General features: G+C 37.9%; 1 protein-coding gene across 8 annotated transcripts in view; it reads right to left on the bottom strand.

Annotated features, from left to right (window-relative positions):
• The window catches only part of Tnik (TRAF2 and NCK interacting kinase), a 410,638-nt gene that overhangs the window by 128,362 nt on the left and 266,614 nt on the right, over window positions 1-15,662 (bottom strand). For all 8 annotated transcript variants that reach the window (XM_004633447.2, XM_023717821.1, XM_023717822.1 and 5 more), the window contains exons 6-8: window positions 7,602-7,712; window positions 4,983-5,073; window positions 2,878-3,008 (exon numbers count right to left, since the gene is read on the bottom strand). In XM_004633447.2, coding sequence (XP_004633504.1) covers window positions 2,878-3,008; window positions 4,983-5,073; window positions 7,602-7,712 — 333 coding nt within the window. The remainder of the gene's footprint in view (window positions 1-2,877; window positions 3,009-4,982; window positions 5,074-7,601; window positions 7,713-15,662) is intronic.

Raw genomic sequence — 15,662 nt, 5'->3', positions numbered from 1 at the left:
CCTTCCTTCCTTCCTTCCTTCCTTCCTTCCTTCCTTCCTTCCTTCCTTCCTTCCTTCCTGCTCTCCTCATTCATCCTTCAGTGATGCTCCTTCTTTTATCCACAACAGAACACAAGCAAAGCTCATATTCTTGCCAGGACTTTTATCATCTTCTTTCCCAACCTATACTCATGACTATACTGAAAGACTAAGATCTAAATGACTGATATAACTGAACTTATTTCCAACAAGAACCTTTATTTTTCTACATAAGACACAGAGATGAATCTTTAAATTCTTTTGATATCTTGGGATGCTTTTGCAATTCTGGGAAACTTTCAGGACCTCTGAATTCACAGTGTGTGTGAATCATGAAACACCCCGTATCCAGCCACATACCAGGCTCTATCTGCACCTGGTATGGTCTCACAAATTTTATATTGGTTCCTAATGATATTTCTTACTTACAACCTAAGGGAGGAGGATCAAAATACTAGTTTAATTCTGAGCTTTTCCTTCAACAGAAGGGAGGCTTTTCCAAGTTACTCTCCTAAAAACAAGCCAGTCATGGGGTCTACTCTATGGCATAAAACAAAAGTTACACATCTAATTTAGCCACTCACAATACCCAAAAGATTAAGAGCTGATGAATCTTAATGGGATAAAAGTCTAAAAAACACTTTCATCTCTTATGATAGGTTATAAATAATCGCAAATACCAGTAGCCCAGTAGATTAGTTAGCACTTGTTAAAAGATGACTACAGTTCGCAGAACTGCTGTTATGATACACATATCTGCTCTGGGTCATATATTTTGTAGTGGCTCCTCTGAAGGGATTTGCAAATGAAATTATTTCAATGTGCCTATCATTAGCAGTTTAAATAAATGACATTTATTTTGGCAGGAGATTAATTTTCACTTGGCAGCTGTTTTCAGACAGATTGTTGTCAGGTTATCATAGTGACTCACTTTGAAAGGAGGAGGGAATTACTATGTTTTCAGATCTTCAAGACTGCATTTTCCAAAAGATGCAAATAATTTCGTCAATGCCCTAAGACACTGGGTCCCAAAGACACTAAAATATTTGCATCTTGGTGACCTGATTACAACAATAACCCCAAACATGGAAACCTAACTGTTTAAAAATGGAATTCTTTAAATATACTCTCACAAAGAGGAGATTTATAGGGGCAACCTATTGGGAAGAGCTCTGAATAGACAGCCTGGAGAGCAGCTTGGAACCTTTGCTCTTAGGAAATCACTAACTGGATGTGCACTTGCAAAGACCTCAGCCTTGAGCTTCCTCTCGTCTAAGACGTTTAGATGATCTTTATAGTCACTTGGGGAGAAAAAGCCATCATGCTTCCAACCCAGCCCAGGTAGTATCATGTTTTGCCCACAGGGTGTCTCTCTACCTAACACACAGTCTAAAATCTCAGTTTCTATCTAATGATCCCATTGTCCCTGATCTTACTGTTTTATTAGCCAGAATTCAGGAAAACACAGTGTCACCTGTGCTCTCCTTAGGAGAGTAACCCCAAATCATGTGATCATTGGCTATGGGAATAGAAAAGGCAATGTTTCTTGAGGAAGACTATTTGAATACTCCTTTGAATTCATTAATAAATTCCCAGTTTACATGAAAAGGAACCAGCCACAAGTCAAGTTTTTATGGAACACAATGCTATGCTAGAGAAACATCACAAAGTAGTTACCAGGATCCCATTTGCTTCTCTCACTGAAAAGAAACTTCAAATAATTATACTGTGAGCAATATAAAAGTAGTTAAGTCTGATTATTCATAATCAGGAAAAGATATCCTTACACAACAAATTCATATATTAGTTTAACAACAACGGCAAAAAAGCTATTAGAACACATACTTTGGGGGAGGGAGAGGTGGAGTAAAGTTGATCAATGTGTACTAAATCAAGTAACTTCCGATAAACATTTCAGAAACTAGAAGACAGGATTTAGTTTTTACCCTCCCCAGTACTGGGAAGCTGAGACAGAAGGACTGCTTAGTTGGAGCCATGCCTGGGAAACTTAGTGATTTACAGAGGCCTTGAATCAAAATAAAAAACTTTAAAAAGCAATGTAATATTTAAGGACATAAATATGTTTAATGGGATTTAAACATTATACAATGTATATGTGTACTGAAGCATTACCTAGAACCTCATTCATATGTACAATTTTTATGTTTTTAAGAATCAGTTGAAAAAGAAATTATAAAGAAATAACTAGTAAATGAACAAGGAAAACATAATATATGCTGGGTCAATAATCTATAAACTATCACCAAAAATGAAAGCTAGTGTATTTTCTTTCTTTCTTTCTTTCTTTCTTTCTTTCTTTCTTTCTTTCTTTCTTTCTTTCTTTCTTTCTTTCTTTTTCTTTTTCTTTTTTTTTCCTGTATTTTAGGGAAGGGTCACAAGGTGTTCAAGGTCTCACCACTAGATCTGACTCATAGTGATCCGCCTGTTTACAGCCTCCCAAGTGCTGGGATTATAGGCACGCACCACCACGCCCAGCAGTTGCAATCGCTGTCACAGCGTACCCCAGGGGCAGACTTGGCAAGGCGGGCCTGGGTATTGAACCCCCAGCCCCTGCACTTGCTTGCAGGCATTTTAATCCGCCGAGATATTTGGCCTATTGGTTCCATCCCTGGTCCCACATGCCACACCAGCCCTGCCCCCAAAGAGCCCTGAACCTGTGAACAAGTGCAGCTATGGTTGCACATGCCTATAATCCCAGAACTTGGGAGGATCACTGTGAGTCCCAGCTGTGGCAGTGAGACCCTGTACCAAATACACAAATGAAGAAGAAAAAAAAAAAAAAAAAGACTCAGGATGAGAGACCAGACATACTTTGAAAAGACAATGAAGAAATCACACCTTGAAATCGTATGTGGCATCTGGGTTTTCATCACAGGCAATGACTTCCGGTGCCATCCAGTAGGGCGTCCCAATGAAAGTGTTCCTCCTGCCCACTGTGCGGTCCAGCTGGGCACTGACTCCAAAGTCCACTAAGAAGGAGAAGATGATGGAATCAAGTTTATGATGGAAGGCTCAAAGGATGACAAAAAGAAAGTGTGCTTTCTGATGTTGTTAAAATATACGTAATATAAAACTGAACATTATAACCATTTTTCAATGTACATATCAGTGATCTTAAGTAGGTCAACATTGTACAACCACCACCGCCATCCACCCCCAGAACCTTTTCATCTTCACCAGTTCAAAACTCATTAAGCAATGACGCCTCATCTTCCCTCCCCCCATACCTGGCAATATCACCTGCAATATCACCCTATCTTCTTTATCCACAAATCTGAGTATTCACATAAATTGAATCATTCAGTATTTTTCTTTTAGTTTGGCTTGTTTAATTTAGCACAATATCCCCAAAGTTCACCCAGGTTGTAGCATGTGTCAGAATTTCCTTCCTTCCTTCCTTCTTTTATTTTGGAGGCACTAGGGATTGCATTAACTTACATGGCCCCGGCTTTCTGAAAATTTTTATTTTAAAATTGGTTCTTGCTAAATTGCCCATGCTAGGTTTGAACTTGCAATCTTCCTGCCTCAGCTTCTCAGAAAGCTGGGATTACAGGACTGCAATACCTTCTGGCTTCCTTCCTTGTTAATGCTGAAGTCTTCCACTGAATATAGATAGCACATTTTGTTTATCAATCCATCTGTTGGTAGGAATTTGGATATTTACCTTTTCAATAGTATGAATATGCATTGTTTGAAGTGCATGTATACATTAATGAGGTACACCAGTGACAAAAGCACAAAGTGGCTACACCAAGACTCTGTGGGGACCCATGAAAGGTGTCCAATAAAAAGTAAGCTTGGTGGTCAGAATGATTGTACAAAAAAAGTGAACAAGAACTAAGGATGACAGACATCCTGCAGAAGTCCCATGTCTGCCACCTGGTAGTAGTGTGACCGAGGGTCGGCAGATGAACCTCTTTCACCTTGGGTCTGCTAATCTATCAAGCGAAGATGCTGATAGCTACACAGAGTTGTTCTTATGTTTATACAAGATAGTCCAAATTTCTTGAAAGGGGAACTGCAAATATAATATGTTCTAATACTTACAGACCTACAGTTAAATAGTGTAAGTGAATCTTCTGAGGAAGCTCATTTAGTCTGTACATATATAACTTCTTATCCATATATATATGGATATTTATATATTTGTCTATTTGAGACAGGGCTCACTATGTCTCTTGAGCTCCCTTTGTAGCCCAGGGTGCTAACAAATTAAAACTACATATTTTAGCAAAAAGAGCAGATGTGTAAGTATCTTTCAAAATGAATAATTATAGGGACAGCAATTCTTTCCTAGGTAAGAAATTGTGCATGTGATAGGGCATTTGTCTACTTGTGCTCAAGCCGGGAAACACACGCAGGGGTTTTCTGTTCTATCTATCTGGGCAATCCTAGACTTGTGTGAAGGGCTCTAGTGGATATGAAAAGGCAGGGGATTCCCCACCGCTTACTCTGACAGAGTGGTACAATCAGTATTGACCTAGACTGTTGAGCATTAATTTTGTTCAGTTACCCTGGGTAATAAAATCAATGTAAATGCACCTTAAGCATACAGGCATATAGGAGGAATAATCCTAAATAAGTTTAACTATGGATATTTTCAGGGAAAGAACTTGGGTCATCAGTGTTTTGTCATAACAGCCACAATACATATAGATACAGGAGATAACTGAAAGTTCTGTCCTTTCTAATTTTTATTTAAAAAATTCCACCTGTACAACGATCAAGCATATGGCTTTGTTCGTCATACTATGGAGAGTCCAGTCCTTAACATGCTTTTAGAAAAAAATTTAAATAGACCAAAACATTTTTCTTTCTATTTTTATGGCAACACTGTCCAAACCCAATGACAAATTTATACTAATTTAAAAAGCAGGAAAAAAGAGCTACTGAAACAAGCCTGTCCACTCACGCAGTTCCTAGGCTTTTTACTCTGTTCTTACCAAGTTTAACTTCTGCATTTTCAGTCAACAAGACATTTTGCCCTTTAATATCCCGATGAATCACCTTGTGCTGGTGCAGGTGACTCAGCCCCTGAAGTGACGGAGAGGTGAGAGAGTTAGTAGGAACATAAGCCGAGAGGCACACAATTCTGGATGCTAATAGTCCCTCAAGATTAAACTCATTCAGAAACACTCTCAGAATTACATTCACATCCTTCACAGGCTCATGGTACTTCCTTAACACCAAAGGAAAATGGCTGATGTAAACTGAAATGTACACATAGTCCTTGCAACGCACGGTGCTGTGTTAAGGAATGCACAGCACACCAGATGTGATAGCAGGCACCACCAAACCACATGCGATGCAGTTTGTATCCCACAAACATGATTCGCAGTTCCCACAGAGGAGTGAGAAGTAGCAGACACAACAGCTCTTTCTGCATAGAAAACTAAGTTGATTTAACTGGGCCCTCCCATTAAGACATCTTTTGGGTCTACCCAAACTATCAAGGTATTTTCCTACTTTTTTTGTAAGAACTTTAGTCTTTCTATATTTCACATTTATATTTATTGGAATGAATTTTTATATGACACAAAGTAGATGTCGATGCTGTGCCTTTATTAGTGGACTGACCAAGCACTATCTCCTGACAAGAGCACCCTTTTCCTACTGAGAGCAGCATTTGCTTTGTCCTATCCAGTGTCCATACAACACATACTCTAGACTGTTCCCTTGGCCACTGTCTAATCTTATGGCACTATTAATAGGTCTGAATTATTTAGCATTTTTATCATGAATTCTGAAAACTAAGCTTAAATCCTCTGCTTTTGTTCTTTTAAGACTGTTGTGGTTAGACGGGGTGTGGTGGTGCTTTGTGCCTGTAATCCAAGCTGTCAGGAGGCTGTAAACAGGCGGATCACTATGAGCCTATCCAGTAGTGAGACCCTGAACACTCTGTAGACCATTCCCTAAAAATTAAAAAATAAAAATAAAAAAAAAAGATTGTTGTGGTTACTCTGGGCCTTTCACATTTCTAAAATGCCAGTTATCCCTGTTCACAACTATAGCTACAGGGATTTTGATTAGCAGTTCAAATAAAGCAAAGATCAAACTAGAGTATTGAAATCTTTACGTTATTTACTTCAGGCCAGGAAATGACCCTCCTTTTATTACTATCTTCTTTAATTTCTCTCTTTTTTTTCTTTTGTATTTTAGGAAAGGGTCTACAGGGTGTTCAGGGTCTCACTACTAGATTGGACTCATAATGATTCTCCTGTTTGTAGCCTCCCAAGTGCTGGGATTACAGACATGCGCCACCACACCCAGTCTTAATCTCTGTCTCAGTGTACCCTGGGGGGCAGGGCTGGCACAAAAGGCCTGGGGATCAAACCTTGGGCCCCTGGCCCTGTGCCTGCATGCAGGTGCAGGTTCTTTAATCCGTTGAGCTATTTGGCTGGCCCTTATCTTCTTTAACTTCTTTTAGTAATACTTTTAGTTTCTAAGACAGAAGTCATTCACTGGTTTCTATAAATTTGCTTCTAAATATTTGACATTTTGTGCTACTGCCAACTTCCGGCTCTTAAAAGTTTCATGTTCTATTGGTCGTTTTCTTCATCTGGTTTATGATTAATGACTAGACATCATCTTTCTGCATTTTCTTTTCTTCTTACTTAATGTTCTTCCATCCATCCACCCACCCACCTATCCATCCATCCATCCATCCATTCACCCACCAGTCCATCCATTCATACATTTATCCATCCACCCACCCACTCACCCATCCATCCATCCACCCATCCTACATAATTCAGCTCTCAAAGTCTTATCTTCAATACATTATGAAAAATAATTCTGACTTTTCCCCCTTAAATTAAGGAAGCAGAGCTCATACACAGATAATAATTGTCACACAGAGCTAGTAAGAAAGCATGGTAGATAAATAGTAGCCTCCATATTACCAGCAGGAGAAAATTATACTACTCTGAATGAAATAAAACATGCCCAAAGCTTTTTTTTCCCCTGAGCTAAATTCAGTAAATATGATACTATTGTCTGGTCATGACATCTATGGATAAAACTGGGTAAATAGGCAAACTTGGTCAGCTAGTCTGATCAATTTAAGTGATTAAAACTAAAAAAAAATAATTGTTTAAAGGATAAAATCAATTAAACTATATTGCATGCACAAACTTGAATAAAGTATTATAGTCCTTGTATACTTCACATGATGGGAAGACTCTTATCACTATAGTTATAAAGTTAAGGTATTTAATGCCCTAAATGACCAATCAAAATCTGTCTTGAAATAATCCATGTTCTATATTGGAGACCATCTTTTTGATCCTTAATCAGACTTCTTTTTGAGAACACCACTGAAAATGAATGGTTTGCTAAGGGAAATCAACCAGCATAAGCCCCATAAATGAGGTACGCCTGTCCAGTTCAAAACAGCTCTTACTTCCACCAGGGTAGACCTGCATGGCAGGCCACCACTACCATCACTGTTCGAATGGACCTGTAAAGAGGTATCTGCCATGCTTATGAATTGCACTCAAAGTTTAGAACAAAGCACAACACCTCCTGAGACATCCTGTGGTACTTAAGGGTGATTCACCTACCCGTAAGATCTCTCTGCAGATGTATGCAATCCACTCTTCTTTTAGTGTGTTGCCTTTTGTGTTCTTGATCAGATCAGTGACAGAGCCAGCGCCACAAAACTCCATCACCAACTGGCAAGGAAGTAAACAATCCATTATTATAATTACACCTCACAGCTTCTACTAGGCTAGATTAAGAAAGCAAAAGTCATTCTAGCTGGTTGTTTCGAAACGACACTGTTGCAAAGAAAGGCTTATCATTAAACAACATATAAAATAAACTTTTTGTCCTTTTTTGCCAAAATGATAGAAATCTGAGGGGGCTTTTTAAAATTTAATTTTAATATCCAAGTTGCAGTTAAAAATTGGGTGAAATATCCATATTCTGAAATACTGTTTTAAAAATGAGAATGGTAGGTGGCTCAAAGCTGAGACTATCTCTGTGTTTCTCCCAGAAGTTTAACTCATCTTTCCTACAAAGTAGGACCACTCCCCTGACAGAACTGTGGTTTTCTGGGTAGCTCCAAGTGAGGACAATGAATGTGCACACTGTTTATGTTATTGATTTGTAAGTGGCACTGTAAGCTGTCAGAGTAAGACTATCTGTTTTTAATTAACTTCAGCAAATGTTCCCAGGAGGCTGGACACACCAAATAAATTCAATAAACAATAAACTCTAATTTAGCACCTTTCATCCAAAAAGCTCCAAGCACTCTATAAATATAAACTCATTATAGTACTCAACAACTTTATAAAATAGGCAGAAAACAAACATTGCCCTTACTTAACAGTGAAGATTAGAGGAGGGAAACTACTGTGTGATTTTCAGGCTTAGAAAAGCACATCTATCTTCACCCTTTCTCCTTCTTCAAATATAGTCCTCAATAAATATCACCTTGCTAAGTATTTAACATGTTTTTTTATAATTATACGAAAAGAACTCAGAGTGATTAGTCATCAATCTCTGCCTTGATAGTAGAAATAGAACTGAAACAGAGGCAAAATAAAGTCACACTGTTGGTCCTAGCTTTGTCCAAATGTACATTTCTTTGTTTGTTTGTTTTTCTTGTGTGTGTGTGTGTGTGTGTGTGTGTGTGTGTGTGTGTGTATTTTTAGGGAAGGGGCTACAGGGTGTTCAGGGTCTCACTACTAGATTGGACTCTTGGTGATCCGCCTGTTTACAGCCTCCCAAGAGCTGGCATTGCAGGCTTGCCTTCTCAGAGTGCTCTGGGGGGAGGGCCGGTAAGGCACATGTACATTTCTGATATCAGCACTGTCACCCAGCATTAAGACATAGCCACTGGGGAAAAAAATCTTTAGGTAGGAATGGAGCTTTATTTTTCCCTGCATGCTTAATATAGGCTCAAGAAAAATGCAAGAAACAAGTTTTATAACTGCACAAAAACCAGGTTCCTTATGACATCCTCTCATCTTTTCCAAAGAGTCAGGGAAGGGGCAAAGGCTTGTAGCTTGTGTAGAGATATCTGGGCGTGTGCCATAAATGGACTACATTTCAATCAGGTAAGGTTGGAAATTTTCCATATGTATGAGCTGTGGTCAAAACATATGGTGAATGTTTGAATTTTTAAGTTTTATTACAGTAAAAGACACATTGTCATTAATCACCCCTCAAAATATTTGCCCTGACTGGGAACAAACTTATCCCATCATGCTTGACGAGAGACAGCCTTCTGAAAAATATTACAGTGAATCCTCATCTACCTTATTCAGTGCATCTGGCACCACAGGATTTCACACCCTTGCCCAAAGTGAAAATGACTATGAAAATCAAATGTTTTGACTCAATCTGGGACATTGAGACAGTCACAACATGCAAGTGAAGACACTCATAAAAGAAGACATACAGAACTGCTTCAGGAAGTGGCACGAATGATAAAATAAATGTGTTCCAAGTGAGGGGAAGTCCTTTGGAGTAGATTTATGGCCATGTATCTTTTATCATAATGATTTCTTTTAGACAGTCACCATATTTTTCAATCACACCTTATTACAGCCACAAAGTTGTCAAAGACTACAAAATCATGTCCAAAACTCAGAGGTTAACTTGAAAAGAATTTCTGTGGTCAAAGATAGGATAGCTTGAAAACTGACAAGAATAATGGCAAGGTCGAAATAATAAATATGCTTGATTCAATGCATTAGTCATGTCCCTTCCCCAAGAATGAAAATGAAACCAGTTCATAAGAAAATTACCTATTACTTTGAAAATTGGTAAAAACAGAGAAAGAACCATGAGTTTATCCTGGTCAAAAATTAAGCCTAAAAGATGCTTGTTTAAATGATAAAATCAATTAAACTGTATTGTATATATAGAAATGACTATAAAGTAATACAATCCTTTTACAGTTCTCATGGTGGGAGACATTACAACATTAGTATCTAATACAAATAGACACATTAGATGATCAAAGTGTCTCAGAAATAATCCATTTTCTAAATTAGAGATTATCTCTGTGATCTCAAATAAAATGTGGCAACCTTGTATTCACTGAAGTGGGTATTCCATGTAATACATGGAGAAGACATAATAGAATTAGGATAACACTATTTGTACTTATTAATAAACTAACAGACTTAGGAAGTGATCTGCAATGGCTGGTAACATAAAATAGTAAGATATAAATAATGCTAGATTCTTGGTCAAGGATTATAATGTCATTTAAGAGGCAATCCTGCCAAAGACCTGATTCTGCTTACACCTATAGCTCCAACCACCCACCAATTTACAGAGATCAGAGGACCCAGGGGCACTGTGCAGTGGGGGTGTCACGAGCACAGACTGGGGAACTAGTCTAGACAAATAAGATTTTTCAACAAGGAAGTCACAAGAGATTGGAAAGGAGAAATAAAAGGAAACCTACATAGAGCTAAAACACTTTAAAAATATACCAACAAATGGCAGTAGATACGCTTCATTTTATAAAGAGCTAACTTAAAATTTTGAGACAAATCCCACTTTACATACAGACTTAAATATTTGATGACTTTTGAAAAATACAGTGTTTTAAAAAGTGATATAGCAGTTCCTTGATTAAGTGAAAAAATTATGATCTTGTAGTGGAATATGCTGATACACTCATGCATAAAACTATATGATGATCTCTTGTTGAAATAATTCTGAGACAACTGCATATTCATATGCAAAATAAAACAAATGATGGCAATCCATTACCTCACACCTTAAGCAAAAGACGACTCAAAATGAACCAAAAGTCTAAATATAAAAGTTAAAACTATAAAACTCTTAGAAGAGCACAGAAGCAATCTTTGTGTTTTGGATTTTAGCAGCATTTTCCTAGCCATAGCAACAAAAACGCTAGTGACTGAAGAAAAACATCGGCTTTCATCAAACCAGATCTTCTGTACATTGAAGCATCCTATTAATAAAGGGAAAAGACAACTCAGAATATTTTAAAATTTATAAATTGTGTATGATAAAGATCTAGCATCCAGAACATATAAAGAATTTTCACAACTGAGCAACAAAAAGGCAGGCAGTCTATGTTAAAAGTTGGCAAAGGACTGGAGTAGGCATTTCTCCAGAGATGACAAAGGAATGGCTGACAAGCACATGAGATGTTCAACATCTTCAGTCATCAGGAAAATGCAAATCAAGACCACAATGAGATGCCACTTCACAATGACAAGGATGACTATACTTTTAAAAGTGCAGAGAAGTTGGAATTCTCTATAGCCATATAAAATGCAGTCATGGTGGTAGTTTGTTTGTGAGTTCCCAGTAATTTAAGCATAGGATGGATGGATATATATCTATATACCTATATATCTATATATCTATATCTATATATAGATATATATATCACTACTCAGAGTAGACAAAAGGTGGAAATAACCAAAATGTCTATAAATAGATGACAGGCAAACAAAACGTAGTAGATCCACACAATGAAACAGCATTCAGCCAGGGAAAAGAATGAAGTATGATCTAACATGAATGAATCATGGAAGTATTATGCTAAGTGAAAAGAAAAGAGAGCAAACAGATCACACATTATGAATTTATTTCACAGATCACACATTATGAATTTATTTCATTTGGATACAAAGTATACAAAATAGACAAATCCACAGAAATCGAAAGCAGACTGGTGACTTGGGAAGCAGGGGCGATTCCTCAATGGGTATAAAGTTTGTTCCAGGGGTGATAAAAAGTTCTGGAACAGTGGTCATGGTTGCATAATATTTTGATATACCAAATGCTACTGAATTATATACTTTAAGATGTTCAAAATTTAGGCAAAGCCATGATTTCAGGTATTTTGTTAGAACGTAAAGTATTTTAAGTACGATTTATTTCAAAATAAAAGTAGAAGGGAATAGATGGGTATGTGGGTGGGAGTCAGGCGAGCCACTGACTGTTGAGGGCTGCTGGGCTGGTTTGGGTCACATGAGTGTTACATATATTGCTCTTTCTACTTTTGTGTGTTTTATGGGCTCTTCCACAATGCAAGTTAAAGAAAGTCCCATTGTGTAGCAAACTATGGCTCAACATCAGCAGGAGGGAACACAGAAATATACTTGTGTAGAACAAAAGGAATATTTCTCAAGTGAGCAAAACACATTTGTGCCTTTTCTCCAAATCCCATTTTTTGAAAACTACAGCGACCAGACCTCCTATGAATGCGTCCATTGCTCTGCTATCAGCTGGAGGGCTGTCCCACCATGGAGCTCTATTCGGCCACGTAATTACGGTTTGCAGGAAAGCAGTGGAAACCCAGTGGCTCCAGTCTTTCAAAATTAGATCGGACAAAACACTTTCAAATATTCAGTAGGAAACAATTCTACTCTAGCCAGGCACTAATGTCAGTGATTTCTATAATTTGCTTTCCCATTCAGCTTCAGCTGAAGGCTGCTAAACTCTTTTCATCGCACTGTGGAATAAAATGATTGTTAAATTATGTAATGAGATTTTTTTTTTTAAGAAAGGAAAAGAAAGAAAGAAAGAAAGAAAGCAGCACTAGCAAGCAATGGGTTCCTGCAGCCTCACAACAACACCGATAATTATTGCCACTACGCAGCAGGGACCCTCCTTCCCCATAAGTAACCCCATCACATTAATAAACAGACAGGGCTCAACATGCCAAGCCCAGCGGCAATAAGTCAATAACATCATATCTCACAAGGAAGAAATAATGGATCATTAATATTCTCCCTGAAAGAAATTTCTGAAAAGACTTTATACTGAGGAAATAATTCTTGCTAGCATTTACTGAGAATTTACTAAGTGCCAGGCACTGGGCTACATAATGTACAGCTCGGTGATTTACAAAAATCATCGTTTTGTTACACTTCCCTCAATTCCTTGGAAATGAAGGTTAGTTATGGCCTGCAGTCCTATCCATAGTATATATTCATAAAGTAACTAGAAAAGGGTTAAGAGCATGTTGATCTCTTAATAAATGGCTTTGTGATGTTGGCCATGTTCCCTAACCACCCCAGGCTCAGCAACATCTCCACCCTACCACCACTGCTAGGAGAAAACAAAATAAAAGCCTCACCTGTCTAGGTATGATATGAACATGAAGTATGTCTATGGATGCAGAGATCCCAGCAGCCAGAAATCTCAAAATATATTACTTTTTCATTCTTTGTCTGCTTTCACTCATTAAAAAAAATTAATGAGGAAGAGTTTTTGACTTGGAGGGTAACATCAACACCTCCTCAATGTCTACTTCTACCGGATGGCCAAGAAGCATGATGAACGATGTATGATGTAAAGGATTTTGGTAGCATGTGTTTCTAAAACCTCTGCTTATGAAAGAGTACCAAGGACCTTTTCAAGGTTGTATCACAGAACAAGGGGGCACCGTAGTACATTCTAGTGCAATGGGTCTTTTTATTTGGACAGTGATGCTCCTACAGTAAGGGGAGTTGAAATGAGTCTTACATAGGAAAATCTCACACAATGCAACCTGTGTACCTGGATCAGAAACTCAAATAAACATCTATGTCACTTGACAGGAAAGCAGGAAGGTTAAGTCAGGGTAAGGAGAAGAGAGAGAAACACTTGGGCAGGATGGAGTCTGGGCCTAGAAGGAATTCCCAGAAGAGCAATGTATGGGACAACCAAATGTGCATGATTGATTGCTACATATTTTTGTCAACTGCCCATGTTTCTGACAAGTGGGATATTTTCTCATGGAAGTTGAGAACTGCTAGTTATGCCCTCCTGTTTCTGCCAACACCACCCCCTCTTACCCAGTACCTTATTTAAGGGAAAGGGCCTTCAAAGCCAACTGAAGTTTCAAAAGCACCAAGTCAGTCCTTAGCCCTCTCCTCTCAAGTTACAGTCCAGGGACCTTCAGAGCAGAACCATGAGATAAGGTCATGTTCAACTCTTTTTTTCAACCCCAAGAATCTCTGGAAAACTTTTAAAAGGTTAATTCTCTGAGGCTAGAATGATTTCTGAGGTCCCTGAAGTATTCACTTGATTTCTAGTTAATTGGCTGTAAGTTCCTGCAGCAAGAAACAGGGCCTTAAGATGATATTTTAAAACTGCAGGCATAACCCAGAATACCCTGACAGGGACTCATTCCTCCCAAATGTCACTAGTCAGTCACCACAACAATAAATCACTATTAACAGATCCATTCCTTCTAACTGCAAAAGGAGGGACAGGAGAGAGGGAAGCGAGGGGGTGAAGCTCTTTCTAAAATGAAACAAGCAGTTAAAGAGACCTTAAAAACAGGAAAGAAACTTCCAAGAGTCCACAACTCTGCAAGGTACTAGCCTATTGACCTTGAAGATGCAGTGAGGTGCAAGATATTTTTATCCCGTGTAGTTGGGAATAGCCACAGAGCTCATCTACATGATTTATGAAGGTGACCACCAAAGCCAAAATCAGTAACTTTGGGAGGAAAAGCTTCTTTAACAAAGACAGTTTAAGTCTTACAATATCAAATGTGTGTGCACAAATGCAAAACACAGAACTGGTCCATATACATATGAATATATTTATTATTTCAAAATCTATTAAAGCAAAACTGTTCAGAATTCCAAATGTGAAAAGCAACCTCAAAAGCCTTCTGTATTCATTTTTAAAATTTTAGTTTGTGACTGTGTGTACTACATACACAAAGATAAGACATCTTAATTCCTGTTTTAAATCCCTTTGCCCTTGCCTTCTTCTCCTCTCATCTCTTGATCTCCTTCCTTTTTTTCCTTTGAACATGTTTGTACAACATAAGGTTTCCATTCCTTGTATGAAGTTGGTACATGTACGTAACACATCCAAATTCCTTTTTTTTTTTTGGTTTTCATTTTTAAATTGGCATGTATTTGGGGAAAAGTCTTTGGCTTCTAGATTTTATTCTTGGATTTGAAAAGTGAATTCACGAGCTACAAATTATAAATTTTCCAAAGATAAAAAGATGAGTTTCAAGTAAAGTGTCTCAAACTTTGTCAGTATGGCATGAAGATAAGCAGCAATTTTATATTTCAAGAATTACAAAGGCACTTGGAAAATACTGAGCCAGCTGGTACTGTAAGCAACCAGAGCCTGCCCAAAGGACTGGCCCACCAGAGCGCTCAACAGACGCCTCTATCTAAGGGGACAAACACTTCAGAGCCAGCAGGACAGCATTCCCAGAAAGTTGGAGAAGGGAGCTGTGTCTGAGCTCAGATTTCTCCACAATCATGATACTTTCTGTAGGGTTTTTCTTGGTAGGAATAAATTATTACAAGTACATTTTGTCCAAAAATCTTATCCTAGAAATTAACCTTTAGGAAGTAAGAAGAGTACAAATCTGCATCTTGAAATTTTAGTCCCAAATAGAAGAATTTGGAAAGAGAATGTAGGTGAGCAAGTTTTTAGGTAGGTTAAAAAGAGAAAAAGAAAAAAAAAACAATACTAGTCTTAGAGAACTGGGGACTAAACATCTTGAGAGTTGAGGATCTTAAGAACCACATTATAAACAGGAACAGTGGCTCAAAATTAATCTAAAAATGGAACCAGTAGGGTTGCACAGACCATTAACAAATAACCTTGGACATAAAATTATCATTTGCTAGGCGAAAAGAAGTTTTAAAATATTTCAAAAG

This window comes from Octodon degus, unplaced genomic scaffold (genome assembly GCF_000260255.1).
Source record: "Octodon degus isolate 3935 unplaced genomic scaffold, OctDeg1.0 scaffold00055, whole genome shotgun sequence".
Taxonomy (NCBI): domain Eukaryota; kingdom Metazoa; phylum Chordata; class Mammalia; order Rodentia; family Octodontidae; genus Octodon; species Octodon degus.
The sequence above is the reverse complement of the archived record's forward strand: the minus strand, read 5'-3'. Positions and strand labels throughout refer to the sequence as shown.